We start from the raw sequence: 17,074 nt of genomic DNA, 5'->3' as shown, positions 1-17,074 counted from the left end.
GGATGTGGGTGTTGGGGATGGAGGGAGAGTGGTAACAGGATTCTCCCTGCAACCCAGTATTTCATGGCTCATTTCCACTTTAGGGTTGATCACCTTCATTGCCTATTAACTTGTTCAAGTTAACTGCTTCAGAGCACAGTAAAGTATAACCAGGACCCAAAATTGACCAAGCTTTTGAGTTACCATCTCAGAAACAGATCTCTCACACTGATCCTCAGTAAGATTTGGAAATATCGAGCCCTAGCTGTGGTTTAAAGATAATTTTTCAGCCTAATCTAGGAAAAGGTAGAGATAGCAGCAAAGAGTTGGGGCCAACTCTTTCCTTAAACCTTTTCTTAAGCTAATGCAGAGTTAAGTAAGAGCAAATGCCAATATAGTATTATGGTTACAAGATCTAGAACAAGAACCTGGGAGCATTGATCAGTGGGGATTTATGTACATATCTAAGTCTCAAGAAGAGGGATTTTGCAAGGAACTTCTTCCATAATTCTAGCTAAACACTTTCCTCTTACCTCTTAAAATTTCTCCTCTTGTTATTAATGTTTTACTTCCAATAGAACTGGGAAAATTAGTGGTGATGTTAAGCCAGATTTATAATCTCTTAAATCAGAGTATATTCAATTTAATAAATATTTATTAGGAATCTTCTCTGTACTAGCTAATAATACCAGATAATATATTGTAGTGAAAGGGCTCTTACTTTAGCATTTTGTCCTAGCTGCTCGGGAGGCCTTGACAAGAAGATTGCAAGTTCAAAGCCAGCCTCAGCAAAAGCGAGATGCTTAGCAACCCATTGAGACCCTGTTTCTAAGTAAAAAATACAAAATAGGGCCGGGAATGTGGTTCAGGGGTCGAGTGCCTCTGAGTTAAGTCCCCAGTACCCTCTCCCAAACAAAAGAAAAAACAAATAAAAAAATGCATTCTGTTTTTGGTTCTGACCTCTTTAGCATCGTCATTTCATAGAAAGAGGTAGGTGGGCCATTAAGTAATCTCCTAAGAGTCTTTCCATGACTTTGATTATCTAGGGACTGCTGCACCAAAGACTGAGTTGCAAGTAAAGGCTTTTTTTTTTTTTTAACTTCAGAAAATTGCTACTGCATTTTAGAAAAGGCTATTTTGTAATAATAATTACAGGAAATAGCTAACTTTTGTTGAGGCATTACTGTGTTCTAGACACATAGATTCCCTATGAGGTGTGAGAACTATTATCCCTGTTTTGCAGATGATGAAATTAGACTTGGGGATGTCAAGAGGTAGTTAGTGAGCCAGAGATCCAGGATTTGAACGTGGGCAGTATGACTCTAGACCACTTAACCATAGTGCTTTTACTGCCTGTTGAACCTTTAGGGATAACCTGCAAAAAGACTATTCTTTCTTATCTCCCAAAGGAAATGAATTTGTATCCTGGGTTTCAAGATCATTGGGAAAGGTATTTTCTGTAGGACATTTTGGTATTCCATATGGACCAATCTGAAAGGATATGAGAATTCACTGGTGCCTCTTGCTTTCTGTGAGAGGTTGTAGAGTGTGTGTGTATGTCTGTAGTGTATATTTTATGATCAAATATATGGACATTGTTTCAGGGAAAACTTTGAACTGGCTCATTTCCATTTGGCTGGGAGTATAATTGTATAAAACAGGTTAACTAAGATTTTACAGAGAAACAGGTTTTCTGGATTTAGATTCTCCATCCTGGTTGGTGGAGTGAGGGGCCGGAACGAGTAATGGAGGCAGAACAAGGAATAGAGAGGAAGTTCTTATAGGCATATTGCAAAATGTTTGTGAAGGGGGAAAATTAGTTTATCCTGGCCACCTTGTAATGTTGATTTTTCTGTGACTTGACTTGAAAAACATCTGGGCTCTCACTAAGGTGTTTTGGCTCAGTCTCCCAGGTATACTGGGAGGGGCCAGTGACTGCAAATGAAGTAAGAATTTAGTTTGCTTTGCTATCCTATTATAGAAGAAGTGGATGTAAAGATTGATTCTTACACTTTTTGAAAAAAGAAATATGAATATGCTTTCTTCTTCTTTCCAGTATCCTCAGGGACAGTCTGTGTCCAGAAGGAACAAGGTTATTTTATTGATTAAAGATGATGTCAGACCCTGGCAGTGGCATGATGAAAGCTGTGGGCAAATTAAAAGTTGCAGAGTTCATACTATTTTAGTTTTGTGCACGGGACAAGAAATCTTTTTCTTTTCTCTAATAAATAAATGGTGTCGTGTTTTTCTTCTTGTGAGACTGTGTGACTCTTGAAATATAGATGAACATAAATTCTTTTTTTTAAAAAAGTGATAAACTGGAGAGGACTCTGCAAAGTTTTACTCTCAGGCTGATTTCTTTTTCTGTTAAACACAAACCAAAAAGGCCTGGGATGTGGGTGGGGGAACAATCTGTGTCCAGTTCACAGAAAGTGATTTAAGTTTTGAAAAGTGTATGGAGGAGAGAGGACAAAATTAAGGGAAGAAGGTGAGATTTTGGACAAGTGTAGTTTTCCCACTGAGGAGCCAAGAGTCAGAAGAAAGCCAGTCACAATGGGCATGAGGAACCTAAGTAGTTCTGGAAAAGAATTGTATGCTGGTTTCTCTCCAGGGGCTCAAGTTTAAAAGCCTTGGGCTGTTTTCTGATGTTTCAGTTGAAAAAAAGACAAATGTTTTGTTCAGAATCTGACAATAGAATCTCCGTGGTTATTTACCATAGCTCTGTTAACAGTCCAGCTTTGATTCCAATTAAAGGTTGTTTCTCTGCTTTGAAATTTGGGGAGACACCCTAAAATTATTATTTTGAAGATTGGAGATGATTTTTCTTTCAACTGTGATTATACATTGGGCCAAAACAAGATGGAAAGACAAATTTCCATGTTTGTTCACTCTATATCTGCTTACTTTATTTTTGGCAATATTGCAAGGAAATAATGTTAAATTAATCACTGTGTGGTTTTTGTGGATTTTTAGAAAGAAAATTTACATTTTGGACATGTTCCCAAAATACAGAGATGCTCTTGTGCTTTCCTTGAATTGCTTTGCTTTGCAAACAGAACCTGTGGTATGAATTAAAGCTTTTCCTTTAAGTGATATGAATGAATCATGGCTAGGTCAGCATGTGGTTCATGTGCATCTCACCTAAACACAAACTCCTAAGGCTTATAACCATTTTGAGTGGACCTGGTGGTATCTTCAGAAGGTCAAAGCAGAAATTATAAATGAGGATTGTCTCAAATCCACATCTGTGGGATGTTTGCATCTCATCTCTATAAAATGAGTCTGGTAGACTCCATTTGCTGAGACACTGGGGCAGAGAAAGTGTTGAAAAAACATTCTGCTTGGAAAAGAGTTGCTGTACTAGGTTTAGAAGGGCCATCATCTCTCCTACTGGAACAAGAATGAATGGGCCTCCAGGCATGGTGGTGTGTGCCTGTAATCCCAGCTACTGGGGAGGCTGAGGCAGGAGGATCACAAGTTTGAGGCCAACCTCCACAACTTAGTGTGAGACCCTGTCTCAAAATAAAAATTCAAAAAAAGGGCTGGGGTATAACTCAGTGGTACAGCACCCCTGGGTTCAATTCCTAGAACCAGCACCACCACCACAACATCAAAAGAGAAGAAGAAGAAGAACAAGAAGAAGGGATGAGCCATTGATCAGGTGATCTGATTATGAACTTCATGAGCATCTGTGGGTGTAGCTCAGCACTGCCTAGTATGTGCAAGGCCTTGAGTTAGATCTCCAGTACCAACCAGACAAAAAAAGATTGTAAGCTCCACGAGGGCAGGCTGACAAATATCTGAATGGTCAATATGCAATAAATACTAAATGACTTGGCTGAAAAGAAGTTTTCATTTTCCTTCTGCCCATCTGAGGCTGAGAAAGTCAAATTGGGAACATGACAAATGTTCTTTCTTTTGATCCCAAATCTGCCTTATGATGACCATCTTCCTTTCTGGGATGTGGGGCCGTGAACTTCATGAACCTGCCCCGCTGTACTGATAGCAATTTCACCTTGTACCTTAGGGTGAAAGTGGTTATGGTTTTTGTCGTCATCCAGCATCCCAACTGGGATGACTTTCCTAGGTCATGAGGTTAGGATGGGGCAATACTTTTCAATGTCAGACCTGAGCATTTCTGTCACTTGGAGACAAGCATGACCTCAATAACAGCTGCTGGACAGTGAGGTTGCTTTTCCTAGTGGAGATGGATTTTGGCCACTCATTTAAAAGCCAAGCACCATGGGAAGACAAGTCATTCCCTTGGAAGGAGTGGTTTAGTTAACTGCTGGCTGTTAGTGGCAATATAGAAACGACATTTTTATTTCTCCCTCCTTTCCCCTCCTGAACATTTCAGAGTGACCAGTGGTTGGACTCTTGGCGGCGCTTACCCTGAACCTGAGTTTTAGGGGAGAGGGAATCTGCCGGTGCGGTTTCTGGAGCTGCTCATAAGCAAGAATTCCCTATCCTGATCAAGGCTTTAAGCCTAAAAGAAAGCAGAAATAGGTATGGACATTGGTGTGTGTATATGTGTGTATATGTGCAGGCATGTGCCTACGTGTTTGTGCAGGTTGGGGTGGGTGTTGCATGGGAGGGGGTGGCATACTCTTCTGGGTCTGGGACAATGCAATGTCTACATTTCTCTACTGTGCAGAGCTACACTCCAGCCTTGATTCCCTTTTTCTTTTTCCTTGCAAGAAGAAAAATAGTTCAGTAGTCATCTCTCCAGTTTCAGGCACCAAAAGAGATTTATTTTATGTTATGCTTGCCAGCCTATTAGAAAATCCCAATTTGACAATTCAAACATGAGAGTCCTAGACGGTCACTGGGAGGTAAGGAAAGGACTAGAGAGCAAGGTTCTAAGCCTGTTGTTGATTGGTGTGCACTTCCCAAAAGAAAATGATTAATGGGACTTAAAAGTGGGGGGTGGTGGAGCAAATTGCTGTGTAGAAAAATTAGAAATCAAGTAATGATAATCATTAGGAAGTAAGGGAGAGATGACCATGTCCATTGCCACACATATATTCTGGATCATTCCCTCCACCAACTAAGGGAAGGGGTTGATGTTTCCAGAGATACTGGAAGTTGCTTAATCTGCTATAATAAAGGGCCTAGGAATCAGGATTTCAGAGTTTTTATCCAGAAACCAGAGGCTGACCTTTATTATGACTTTCCATGTGACATTGTGTCCATTGTTACAAATTATTTCAGATCTTTAGAATGAAAGTTTCATTACTTAGCATCAGTATTTAACTGCAATATTTAATATGACAGACTAATTTTCTCCAAAGAATTTTGAAGTAATGCATTTGTATACACTATATAGTGCTTAGAAAAAAGAGAAGGGCTGTGTGTCACCTGCCACTCATTTTTCAGATGAGGAAACGAATGGCAAAAGAAATAAGAAATTACTTAATTAGGTTCCCCTCTAGACCAATAATATGATTAGAATTTGAATCTCAAGTTGTGTTATTGTGGTTACCCATTTTACTCAACCCATAATAATTCCTTAGAAGAACTGGTGGTGGTAGAGAGGGAGACGGTAATCATATCCTTTCCAGAAGGATGACCTTTTCATTTTTTAGGTCTTTAATGTTGACAGAGGCTCACTTCAAATCAAAGAGGTGCTTCTCTTTTACACTCCAACTCAACAACAAAAATCTCAGTGACAATCCCTGGATGGGTAAAAGACAAACTTTGTCAGTAATGATTTTACCAAGTCATTCTTTACACCATGGAGCATCCAAAGTGGACAATACAGGAAAAGATATTTTTTTTGGAGTAGAGAAATGGGAATGAATGGGAGGTAACTAAACTATGTCATGTCCGTGCATTAACATATCAAAATGAACTCCACTTTTATGTATAATACATCAATTAAAAAATAAAAATCTGAATGATCATCTTTAAAAAAAGAAATATGCAAAACAAATACAGCTTACTATAAAAAGTATTTTTTAAAAAAAGATACATTGCAAAGTCTTAGAGATTGAGAAAAAAGATTTGCATCAAGGCAGAGATCATACCTGTCTGGTGTGAGCCAAGATCTCTTAACCTTTAATTTATTTTAGTTCTTATTTAGCATATTATAGCTCCTGTCACACATTGAACTGCTTTACAAATCCCAGCTATGGGATAGCTCTTCCCATTCTTCTGTCTCCACCTCCACAGCCATAAGACTTGGATTTTTAATTTAAATAGAGCACAGAGAGATGAAGCCTGTGAATGAGGGCCTTGGAAAATTGCCCCCTCTCATCACCCTGCTTGACTACTCCAGGTCACCCCCGTCTTTCAGGAATTAAGTCAAGATTGAATACTTAAATCATGCTAGATGTGAAAGTGGAAACAGAGCTCTTTTGCCTCCACGTCCCTCATTATATCAGTGCTAGAGCCAGGAAACCCAGCAATTAACGTTGTTATTTCTAAATTCAATTTTTCTACTTTGTTTCTGCAATGGAATCCTCACCCCCAAATATCCATGTTCTTCCCCTTTAGAGGACTGATTTATCCAACAACTGGGTGTTAAGCTTCCTGTTTCCCCTTCCCAGGTCAAGGGCAGCCCAGGTGCCCAATTTCTCTCTCTCTTCACAAGGCACCACCAGCGATAGAGATGAGAAATTCTGAGGAACAGCCAAGCGGAGGAACCACAGTATTGCAGCGTCTGCTACAAGAGCAGCTTCGCTATGGCAATCCTAATGAGAATCGCAATCTGCTTGCCATACACCAGCAAGCTACAGGGAATGGCCCTCCTTTCCCCACTGGCAGTGGGAACCCAGGCCCTCAGAATGATGTGTTGAGTCCCCAAGACCACCACCAACAGCTTGTGGCACATGCCGCTCGGCAGGAGCCCCAGGGCCAGGAGATCCAATCAGAAAATATTATCATGGAGAAGCAGTTATCTCCTCGAATGCAGAATAATGAAGAACTCCCGACCTATGAAGAGGCCAAGGTCCAGTCCCAATACTTTCGAGGCCAACAGCATGCCAGTGTTGGAGCTGCCTTCTATGTCACTGGAGTCACTAACCAGAAGATGAGAACCGAGGGACGTCCATCAGTCCAGCGGCTCAATCCTGGGAAGATGCACCAAGATGAAGGACTAAGAGACCTCAAGCAAGGACATGTCCGCTCCTTGAGTGAACGACTAATGCAGATGTCACTAGCCACCAGTGGGGTTAAGGCACATCCACCTGTTACCAGTGCTCCCCTCTCCCCACCACAACCCAATGAACTCTACAAGAATCCCACAACTTCCAGTGAATTCTACAAGGCCCAAGGGCCACCTCCCAACCAGCATAGTCTGAAGGGCATGGAACACCGAGGCCCCCCACCAGAATATCCTTTCAAGGGCATGCCACCCCAGTCTGTAGTGTGCAAGCCCCAAGAGCCAGGGCACTTCTATAGTGAGCATCGCCTGAACCAGCCAGGGAGAACAGAGGGGCAACTGATGAGGTATCAGCATCCCCCTGAGTATGGAGCAGCCAGGTAAGAGAGTTCCCTTTCTGTCATTTCCTGACCTCATCCCTAGCCAGCCCTTCTGCTGAGTGTTGGGAATATTAAGGGAAGGAATGGGCAGGTGTAAGGAACTCCAATAGCAATGCATGGCTTACCTGTGGCTCAGTAAATTGCCTGTCAACCAGAATTTTAGTCTCTTGAACCATAATTAGCACTGTATTGACATTTCCTTGACTTATAGGTTGGGCATGGACTTGACCGCATAGTGGATGAAGAGGAGCACAAGTCTTGATTTCAGTAGCTCTTTGCTGCCCTATCTCCTAGGATCCTGAAGGAAGGGTCAATGTTTTTCTTCTTGTGCATTATTAAGCTCTTCTTTGAGAAGCAGAAGCAAATGGTCTTGGACTTTACTCTGCAACATCCTATCACTTCCACACATTCCCATCCGTAAAACTCTCATCATTTATTTTTTGAACAAATCTGTTTTCCATTAGTTGTACATTTTCCATAGAACTGCTATGATTCTTTTGGACATTGAATAAACAGTCAGGTATTATGGTGAGGGGAGCTATATACATGTTCAGGTTCAGAATATACTTTGTAGCTCATGAAGTTTGGTCTGCTTTGTATTTTTTTTCTGTAGAGAGTTTGTTAGTTGCTTGTTGTGTTTTTAAACATCTAAGTTAAATTCACATCATATCTTGTAGAAGTTTGCCAGATGCTAAAATGCACAAAGAGAAATGTTCCTATGATTTCTGTTTTATAAATTTGGTTCTCCCTAAATGTACCTCTTATATATCCAGCCAGTTCCCCCATGTCTTTATCCACCCGATTTTATGATTTCGTGGTTTTCTTCATTGTTCTTATTGTTACTCTTTGGGCCATGTTGCTGATATTGATATCCATATTTCAGTATATGCAGCAGGCAAAAGTTTAAGTGGTGGGCAACAATATTGGCAGTTCTGTGTGCTATTCCTACACAGGGCAGGAACATGGGTAATGATGGGTGGCCATAAGTTAAAAGTCCTGACCCTAGTTTGACCCTCTTCCATAGGTGACCCACAGACTAGATCTGTGATTTCTCTCATTTCTACCTCTTTCCCTCCTAAAACCCTCTTGGCTTGAAGTTCACTGGGTGACTCAGGAGAGAAGACACTCACTCAGGGGGTAGAATAGAGTAGAAGTAAGAAGAAGGTACCTGGCATTTCCTGATATTTCCTTTTCTCCCCCTCTGCATCCTGTTTTTTTTTTTTTTTTCTAACCAGGGGCAATTTACTTTGAGCTCCACCCCTAACTTTTCCAGTTTAGGATATTCCCCCCATTAACCCTGGTTGATTTCCTAAAGCCTTTGTAGCTTTCAAAGGGTAGAGGCCTAAGTTCTGATAAGTGTCTTAGAACAGGAAATGGGGTAAGGACAAGTCCATTCATCTTGACACCAAAGCAAGAACCCAATTCTCACCTGCCCAGTGAAACATAAGACCCAGGGAGGGACTATTCTGTTGGACTACAGAGCTTGGTGGAAACCCATTCAAGCCAGAAAAATGTCAATGAAGTTGGCAGTTTTTGTTTTGCTGTTCCCATCAGTATGGAAGAGTCTGTGGGACTCCCTCCAGTCTGTGGATGGGCTGACGTCTGCTGCGTTGTGGGTGTGGAGCAGAAGCCAAAGCCCCACTCAGCACATGGCCCGCCTTCCCAGGAAAGCTATTTTCAGAACTCATTCACCAGTATTGTTTGTGATCTGAAATGACTCCCACAGTGTTTGAAGCTAGATGGAAAAGCCCTTTGATCTGCCTAAATAAATAATGAGACAAAGAAGTTTTTTTTCCTTTCCATACTGATTAAACCACCAGAGAAATTTAGCTCGTGGATCTTATAGAATGATGCCTATCTTTTCTCCTACCTCCTAAATTGACTGTGACTCTCACTATCCCCCAAGCAAAAAATACCACGCTGACATGTCCTCTCTTTTCTTTTCTTCCCTTTCTTCCTTTCTTTTCCTCTTTCTTATGGCCTGGGGATGAAACTCAAAGCCTTCACACTAAGCATGCTATCATTTAGCCACATCCCCAGTATACAGCCCATTGTGAGCAGTGTTTTTCTAACATTCATTTCTCGATGGCACAGGGGCAGGGTGATTAATATGCTTGGTGAATAATCAAGCCTAAAACAACCCAAGTCAGAGGATCCCCTATGTGAAATTTGGTTGGGCATCAGGCAAGTTCTGGCTGCAAGCTCTATACTGACCCTGTGTGAGGGAGTGGCACTTATTGACAGATTCCTGGCAAGAGAAGGTAGTTGAACGGCTTTCCAGAAGCACACTGCTGTTAGGTGGTGACATATTTTTCCTCCTTTATTTCCTTTAACCAGCTAGCTTTATTGTTTGTGAGTATCTTTCCAAGTAATTGCTGCTAGCACCAAACCTTAGAGGACTAAATTCTTAGTTCTTAATCCACAAATTAGAGATCAGTATGCAAAGCTTTTTGAACAGAATGCTGTTAAAAAAACCCAAAACTTTTTTGTTTGCCTTTAGAGGTGCAATGAAATGCTGAAGATTTGCTGTAAAAATGAACAAAATGTTATAAATAATCTTTTGATTACTTCATCTTCCCTATGCCCTCCTCCCTACTTAGAAAATAAATATCTTGAATGCCCAAATCTCCAGATGGGAAACAAGGCCAAGCTATCTGAAGCATTTTACAATTTTTGAATCTTTGTGTTTCTAAGTGCTCTGAGCCTTTTCTACATCCTGGGTTTCTACATTTATTAACTGCTTTTAAAAATTAAATCATTTCTGTTTACAAAAGTAGCCACCTCCTTTCAATTGTTGAAATCATGCCCAGATCTGATGTTTCTTGAAATCTTTGTTGAGTGGAATCTCAGGGTGACCTAACACTGTAGTTCAGAGTAGAGCTGGTTGTGCAAGCAGAACCATCCAGAATGCTCAGCCTGCTCCAGGATTCACAGATTCACCATTACAGAGCCCGGGAGAGGCATCATTCAGGTGGTGAGGATAAGTTGTACTGCAGGCTGTTGGTGGCACCTGCTCTGATAACAGTGTGTGTGTGTGTGGGGGGGGCTTGATGTGTGGGCAGGTGTGTGTGGACATGTATACTTGTGTGTCTGGGGAGGGTGGGGACTCTTCAGTCATGGAGGTGGCAGGGTGGAAGGTACTATGGCAGATGGGTGGAATGTCTTTTACTTTCCCTTTGTGTCCTCACAAGCTGTTTCTTGGGGTGAGGGGAGCCGGTGAACCACTCCCAGCCCCTGGCTTTGGGGAGGACTCTAGTTTTATTTGGTGGCCTCTGTCCTGCTTGAATGGCTGTGTCCCCTTTTCTGTAGAGCCCAGAGTCCCAGATAGTTTTAGGAAGGAGCAGGATGAAGGAGGAGGGAAGTGGCAGGGAGGCAGGCCAGGTCTTCCATGGGGTCATGTGATTCTATTGTCTGCTGGGTGGCTTGTTGTTTCTGGTTAATGTGTCAGCAGGGAGCGATTCCAGCTGCTGTGGGGTAGAAGGACCTGGAGAGTGTGTCTCTCATGTGGTTGCCACTTTTATTATTATTATTATTATTGCTTTTATTATTATTTAATCTTCAGTGTATTTTGCTTCCTATGACATTGCCCATATTTCTCCTCCACCCCCGACTTTTCCTCTTCTCATCCCCATATTAATACTGATCTGCTTTTTGGTGGTGGGTGGACTGCTGGTGCCCAGATGGAATTTTTTTGCTGGAGGGCTTTCCCAGATCCTTTGAGACTGTCCAAGACTTTGCTTGTTTGCCAGTGACGGACTACCTTAGTTTTCCCACCATCACAGTGTGCTGAGATCTGTTTCCTTTCCCAGCCTGGGGGAACTGAGGGGCAGCCACCTTTCTCTGTTTATCTTCATCCTGGACTTATCTGACCCTGGAGACCTCCTTCCAGGAAACCTTGTGGCCTCCTCCTTTCCGAGCTCCTGGTGGTGGCTGTGTACTGTCTAGGGCCTGGAACAGCCTTCTAGCCTCCAGGCAGAAGGGAGGCCGATAGCTGAGTCTATTTGAAATAAAGGCCTGATTTGCTTGATGGTGCCCAGGGGAGCTGTGGGGAGTAAACCCAGTTCAGAACTAGGCAGTAAGTTTTAAAAGAGAACACCTCCCAGGCGTCAGGCTTCCAAATCCTGGAAACCAGGACAAAAGTTAATGTAGTGATTTTTCCCTTAAATTTCAAAAATTATGAAATTGAAATTGTAAAATTTTAGTCCCTCTTTTCTGCCCAAGAGATGCAAAGGCCCCCAGCAAATCCTAGGACATTGTATCTTAACTCTAGGAACACATACACATTATAACATCACTTACTCAAAGAAGAAAGAGAGGACATTTCATTTTACCTATGTTGAAACTGAAAGTCCATAGAATAGAAAATGGAAACTCTTTGCCAAATAAGTTTATAAATGGTGCCCGGGCTTTTGTTGAAAAGAGTATCTTCAGCTCTTGGAAAGAAAGATTCTGTTTGGCAGCAACTTTCTAGTTGTGATCTTGAGTACCAATCATATCAGTTGTTTGTGCCTAAGTATATTGTGTGCCCTCTTTAATATTCAGCAAGTATAGTCACACACACACACACACACACACGCACACACATGAAATTGGAAGAATATGGATGTACCAGGTGCATATGGAGCTAAGGGAAAGAACCAGGGTTTGAGCAGTTTTGAGGGCTTTTGTGAACATCAAGATTATTTGACATCCACAAGCAAGTGTTTGGAATGATTTGGTACCTGTAAAAAAAACTCTTATAGTGAGGAGCTCTTGTAGGGATAGATAAATGAACAGTAGTGGTAACTGGAGTGTGTATGGGGGGCATGTGCTTTAGCATCTGGAATGCCAGTTAAAAGTTAATTGCTGGGCTGGGATGTGGCTCAGTGGTAGAGCACTTGCCTAGCATGCAACAGGCCCTGGGTTAGATCCCCAGTACTGGAAAGAGAAAAAGAAATAAAAGTTAATGGCTCCCAGTGATTTGTCTCAGTTCCATCATAAATTTTATACATAGTAATGCAAAGATTAAATGGGTAGCTTATAAGTGCTATGTTAACAAGGTCACCCCATCAAAATTGGGAGCTGGATAAAAGACTGTCATTCCTATTGAGCTAAAAAATATGAATTCCTCAGTATTTTTGCAGTTCATTTGGAATCTCAGGAAAGAAATGGACTCAGACAGATTAAGTAATTTGAAAAAAAATAATTTAAACAAGGAGTAGACAAGGTCTCTAAACTCTTCCTGTTGGGATCCAAATTCCATGCTCTTAGCCATCTGTCTTCCTTGGACTGACAAGTATCAACTGTAGGACAAGCGTCCCCAGGACGTGGGAGCATATGAGGTTAGTTGGGCATGTGCTGCAAGGAGGGTGAACAAGCTTTTTGTCTTTGGTGCACACCAACAGATATTCTTTCTGGTAGTGGTGTTTGGTTGGAAGTGTTCCATCTACAAACTCTTGATTGTTTTTCTTAGTGCTAATAGTCATTAGGTACAAATTATTTGTACCTGGGTATTAGTATTTTGTACCTAGTAATTAGATGCAAAAGTTGGGAAAGCCACATTAAACAATGTACCAAAGTTGTCTTTCTGAAACTCTATAAGCAATAAGCTGGAGATCTGAACATCAGTACATACATATCAATGCATTATGGCAGTGGAAATAGCCAGGAAATATGAATAAGGAAAGAAGTGCTCTGCCTTGACACTACCACTAACTCATTCTGAACGTAGCATGTCTCTTGTTTTCCATGTGTTCAGGGATGGAGCTGCATGAAATAATTTCTTTAAGACATTTCTGGCTCTTATATTTTGTGATTCGGTACATCAAAAATAGTATGATGATGTTGCCTGTAACCCGCTCCAAGTCTTGGTACTGTTACTACTAATGGACATCATTAAGTTATCAACAATTGAAATGAATAAATAAGAATTATTTGGTGTTTTTAGTGTAAAAATTCTACATATTTCTGAGTGTTTTTTTTATAAGTATGAATTCTCTAAACCAGGTCCAGGTAGGAAGATGAAGGGAAGTTTTGGTGGCTTTTGTCTCCAAAACAAATGAGACATGTTTTCTAAATTTGAATCTTTATGTGTGCTGGACCACATACATAATGTTATTTCTAACATTAGGTTTAGTTTAAAATAATAACTTAAAAATTTCCTTGTAGAAGATCATTTAAAATACTTATCAGACTTGTACATTCCTTAGATTTTCACAAAATGACTTTGGAGGTCATCTGGTTCTATTATCCATGTGATCTTACCTGTATCTGTCTGGCTCACAGGTTGAGCCACGAAAGAACTGTAGAGGTTTCTGCAGGAATCCTATAGTCTGACTCTGCCTGCTTCTCATTTTGCAGGTGTCCTGGGGGCTCCAGAAGCCTCCTCCTATCACTTTTTTTTGCCCTACTGGGGATTTAACTCAGGGGTGCTCTACTACTGAGTTATATCCCCAACCCTTTTTATTGTTTTATTTTAAGACAAGGTCTTGCTAAGTTTCCCAGGCTGGCCTTGAATTTGAGATCGTCTTGCTTCAGCCTCCTGGGTTGCTGGGATTACAGGTGTGTGCCACTGCACCCAACCTCATGTTACTTTCTTGTTCCCTTTTTCTTCTGTGCTTCTGGAGAGAACTTAACCAAGCCTCCCTTTTGTGTTTTCCAGGCCAACGCAGGACATCTCCTTGCCATTGTCGGCCAGGAACTCTCAGCCTCACAGCCCTACTTCTTCCCTGACATCTGGAGGTTCCTTGCCCTTGCTGCAGTCTCCACCATCTACCAGATTGTCTCCGGCCCAACATCCCTTGGTTCCAAACCAAGGTGACCACTCAACTCATCTTCCTAGGCCACAGCAGCATTTCCTTCCTAATCAGGTTCACCAGGGCGATCATTACCGTCTCTCCCAACCTGGGCTGAGTCAGCAGCAACAGCAACAGCAGCAGCAGCATCACCATCAGCAGCAGCAGCAGCAGCAGCAGTCAGGAGAAGCCTATTCAGCTATGCCTCGTGCTCAGCAGTCAGCTTCTTATCAGCCCATGCCAGCCGATCCTTTTGCCATTGTTTCCAGAGCCCAGCAGATGGTTGAGATCCTCTCGGATGAGAACCGGAACTTGCGGCAGGAGTTGGAAGGGTGCTATGAAAAGGTGGCCAGATTGCAGAAGGTAAGGTTCCCATTGGGGGATATTAGGGTCTCCATTTTAATCTTACTAGTAGGAAGCCATTGTGATGGCACATACTTGTATTCCCAGCAACTCAGGAGGCTGAGGCAGGAGGATCTCAAGTTTGAGGCCAGCTTTGGCAACTTAGTGAGACCCTGTGTCAATATAAAAAAGAAATAAAAAGGGTGCTGGGGTTGTAGCTCAGTGGTAGAGCACTTGCCTAGCATGTGTGAGGTGCTGGTTTCGATCCACAGCACTGCATAAAAATAAATAAATAAAATAAAGGTATGTGTACATCTACAACAAACAAACAAATAAATAAATAAATGGGAATGTAGGGGTGGTAAAGCACCCCAGCATTCAGTCCCTTGTATCCCCCCCAAAAATCTTAAAAGTTTCTACTTGTGGTGTCTGAAGACAGGCAAGTGTTCAGAATTTTTGTGTCTGAAGGTCAGATATGGGTCAAACTTTGGCATAAGCCTTTTGTCTCTCTATGTCAGAGAAGTAACAGTTTACATTTATACTAGGAGGAAAAAAAAGTATATAATTTTTCCAGATGTCATGGCCCTAAAGAAAACTTAATTGCTCTAGAATTCCAAAGTGAACAGGGATACCTCTTCATAAGGCCAGGATCCCTGTGTCAGTAGAGAACTTGCCAGCACTTGAAGGCTTTCGGTCTTGATTATTTTTGCCAATATGGATTTGAATCTTAAATATAAAACCATAATTCACAGTTCCTCAAAAAATTCTCACCAGCTGAAATTAAAGCCTGCCCTGCCTTGTTCTGGAAAAGGTTGAGAGTACTCTTCCTAGTGGGAGTTCTCCTAATCACTTTTTTTCAACACTGACCCCCTCCCCTGTTTTGCTTTGGTTCTTCCCTGAACTCAGATTCAACATCTGCTCTCTTTGTCTGGTGTGTGTGTGGGGGGGGGGGGGTCGGGAGGGGCTTAGCACCACAGCTGGGCAACAGGTGACAGCTCTAGGCTGAGGAACTAGAAAAAGGAGTGTGTGTCCCCAGTTCACATTCTTCCCTGGGCCCCTCCTATCTCCTGCAGCTGGGACTTTAGCTCTTGAGTGCTCCAAGCTAGGAATCTTAGTTCTTGGCCTCCAGTGGCTGTTGGTGAATAGAGTTTTATGTCCTTGGCAGCCACTTGCAGTTTTGTCATTGTGGAGCTCTTGTGGCTTGATTTCCCTATCTTCTGCATTTTTGAGGGAGGTGAAACTAAAGGTGAGGGAGGGAGGGAGGGGACATTGTCTTGTATTGTTGAGCAACTCTGTCCTTAGGAGACACCAGGTGGAAGTTTCAGGGGCCTTGATGAGGCTGAGAATTTGCAAACAGGTCTGGGTCCTAAAGTAGAGGAAGGCTTATCTTCAGCTAAGTATTTTTATGCAGCTAAAAAAGCTCTCCCTCCTCCAGTTTCCTTAAACCTGAATGGGTCCTGCTGAAAAGTGGAGTGAGACCTCTTTATCTCTGACTTGTCCCTGGTTTCGTATTTTTTCCCTCTTCTCATTTTAACTGTCTCTTCCTCCATCACTTTGATGCAATAAATTAATTCTATCATACACTAGATACACAGTTTGGATGATTAGGTTAATAGTTGACACCCCTCTCCACACTCTCCATTCAAGGTGACCCCAGCCCCATCACTAAAAGATGAACCCAGATCTTCTATAAGCCCTCTTGCCACAGGATTTATGGTAATTTGCGGGGGTTGGGTTGGATGACAAGGAAGAATTTTTGTTGGTTTTTATTGTTGTTTGCTTCTCTGGATATGAAAATATATTTCAAATAAGTGTAATTGGCATAGCCTGAGTATCAGGAGAAATAGAGGCCAAACTAGTACTAAGGTGAAGGACAGGGACAAGAGCGGGGAGAAGAGGAAAAGGAAAGTGGGGGAAATAAGGTAGATACCAGATGGTGCTGGAAAAAATAAGAAAGCAGAGGCTTATGAGGGTAATAAGTAGACAAAGTCTGGAAACTCACTATCACCGTCACTTCCCCCTGTCCCCACTATCCCCCTGACCATGTCAGTGGATGTACCCTTCTGTGAATTGTGTCATGGAAGACCCTATTGACTGATGGGAAACTTGCCTTGCCCTTGTGAAGTGTTATGATTTGGATATGAGAAAACCCCCGTAAGTTCGTGTGTTGGTATAGGAATATTCAAAGGTGAAATTAATGGACTGTGAGAGCTATAGCCTAATCAGTCCATTCTAGTTTGAGTGGACTGAGGGGTGGTAACTGTAGGCAATGGGTTAAGGCTAGAGGAGATGGGTTACTGGGGGTGTGACATTGGGGTGTATATGTCCTTAGTGAGCAGAGCTCTCTTTCTGCTTCCTGACCCTGCCAGGAGCTGAGCAACTTTCCTTTCCTGGGCCCTTCTCTCATGATCTGCTGCCTCCCTTAGGCCCAGAGCAATGGAGTTGGCCCACCATGGAATAAATCTATGAATCTGAGCCCCAATTAAACTTTTCGTTTT

The 17,074-nt window shown here is 42.1% G+C and overlaps 1 protein-coding gene across 8 annotated transcripts in view; it reads left to right on the top strand.

The window, feature by feature from the left end:
• Amot (angiomotin) overlaps positions 1-17,074 on the top strand; it is a 65,120-nt gene that overhangs the window by 11,038 nt on the left and 37,008 nt on the right. For 3 of the 8 annotated variants that reach the window (XM_077107744.1, XM_077107746.1, XM_077107745.1), the window contains exons 3-5: positions 4,337-4,485; positions 6,528-7,461; positions 14,102-14,597. In XM_077107744.1, the coding sequence (XP_076963859.1) occupies positions 6,590-7,461; positions 14,102-14,597 (1,368 nt within the window). In that variant the 5' untranslated portion in view covers positions 4,337-4,485; positions 6,528-6,589. Of the gene's footprint in view, positions 1-4,336; positions 4,486-6,527; positions 7,462-10,358; positions 10,436-12,757; positions 12,783-13,920; positions 14,002-14,101; positions 14,598-17,074 lie in introns of those variants that run through there. The other 5 variants (XM_077107749.1, XM_077107750.1, XM_077107751.1 and 2 more) reach the window with 5 other exon arrangements.

Source organism: Callospermophilus lateralis, chromosome X, assembly GCF_048772815.1.
Source record: "Callospermophilus lateralis isolate mCalLat2 chromosome X, mCalLat2.hap1, whole genome shotgun sequence".
NCBI lineage: Eukaryota > Metazoa > Chordata > Mammalia > Rodentia > Sciuridae > Callospermophilus > Callospermophilus lateralis.
The sequence above is the reverse complement of the archived record's forward strand: the minus strand, read 5'-3'. Positions and strand labels throughout refer to the sequence as shown.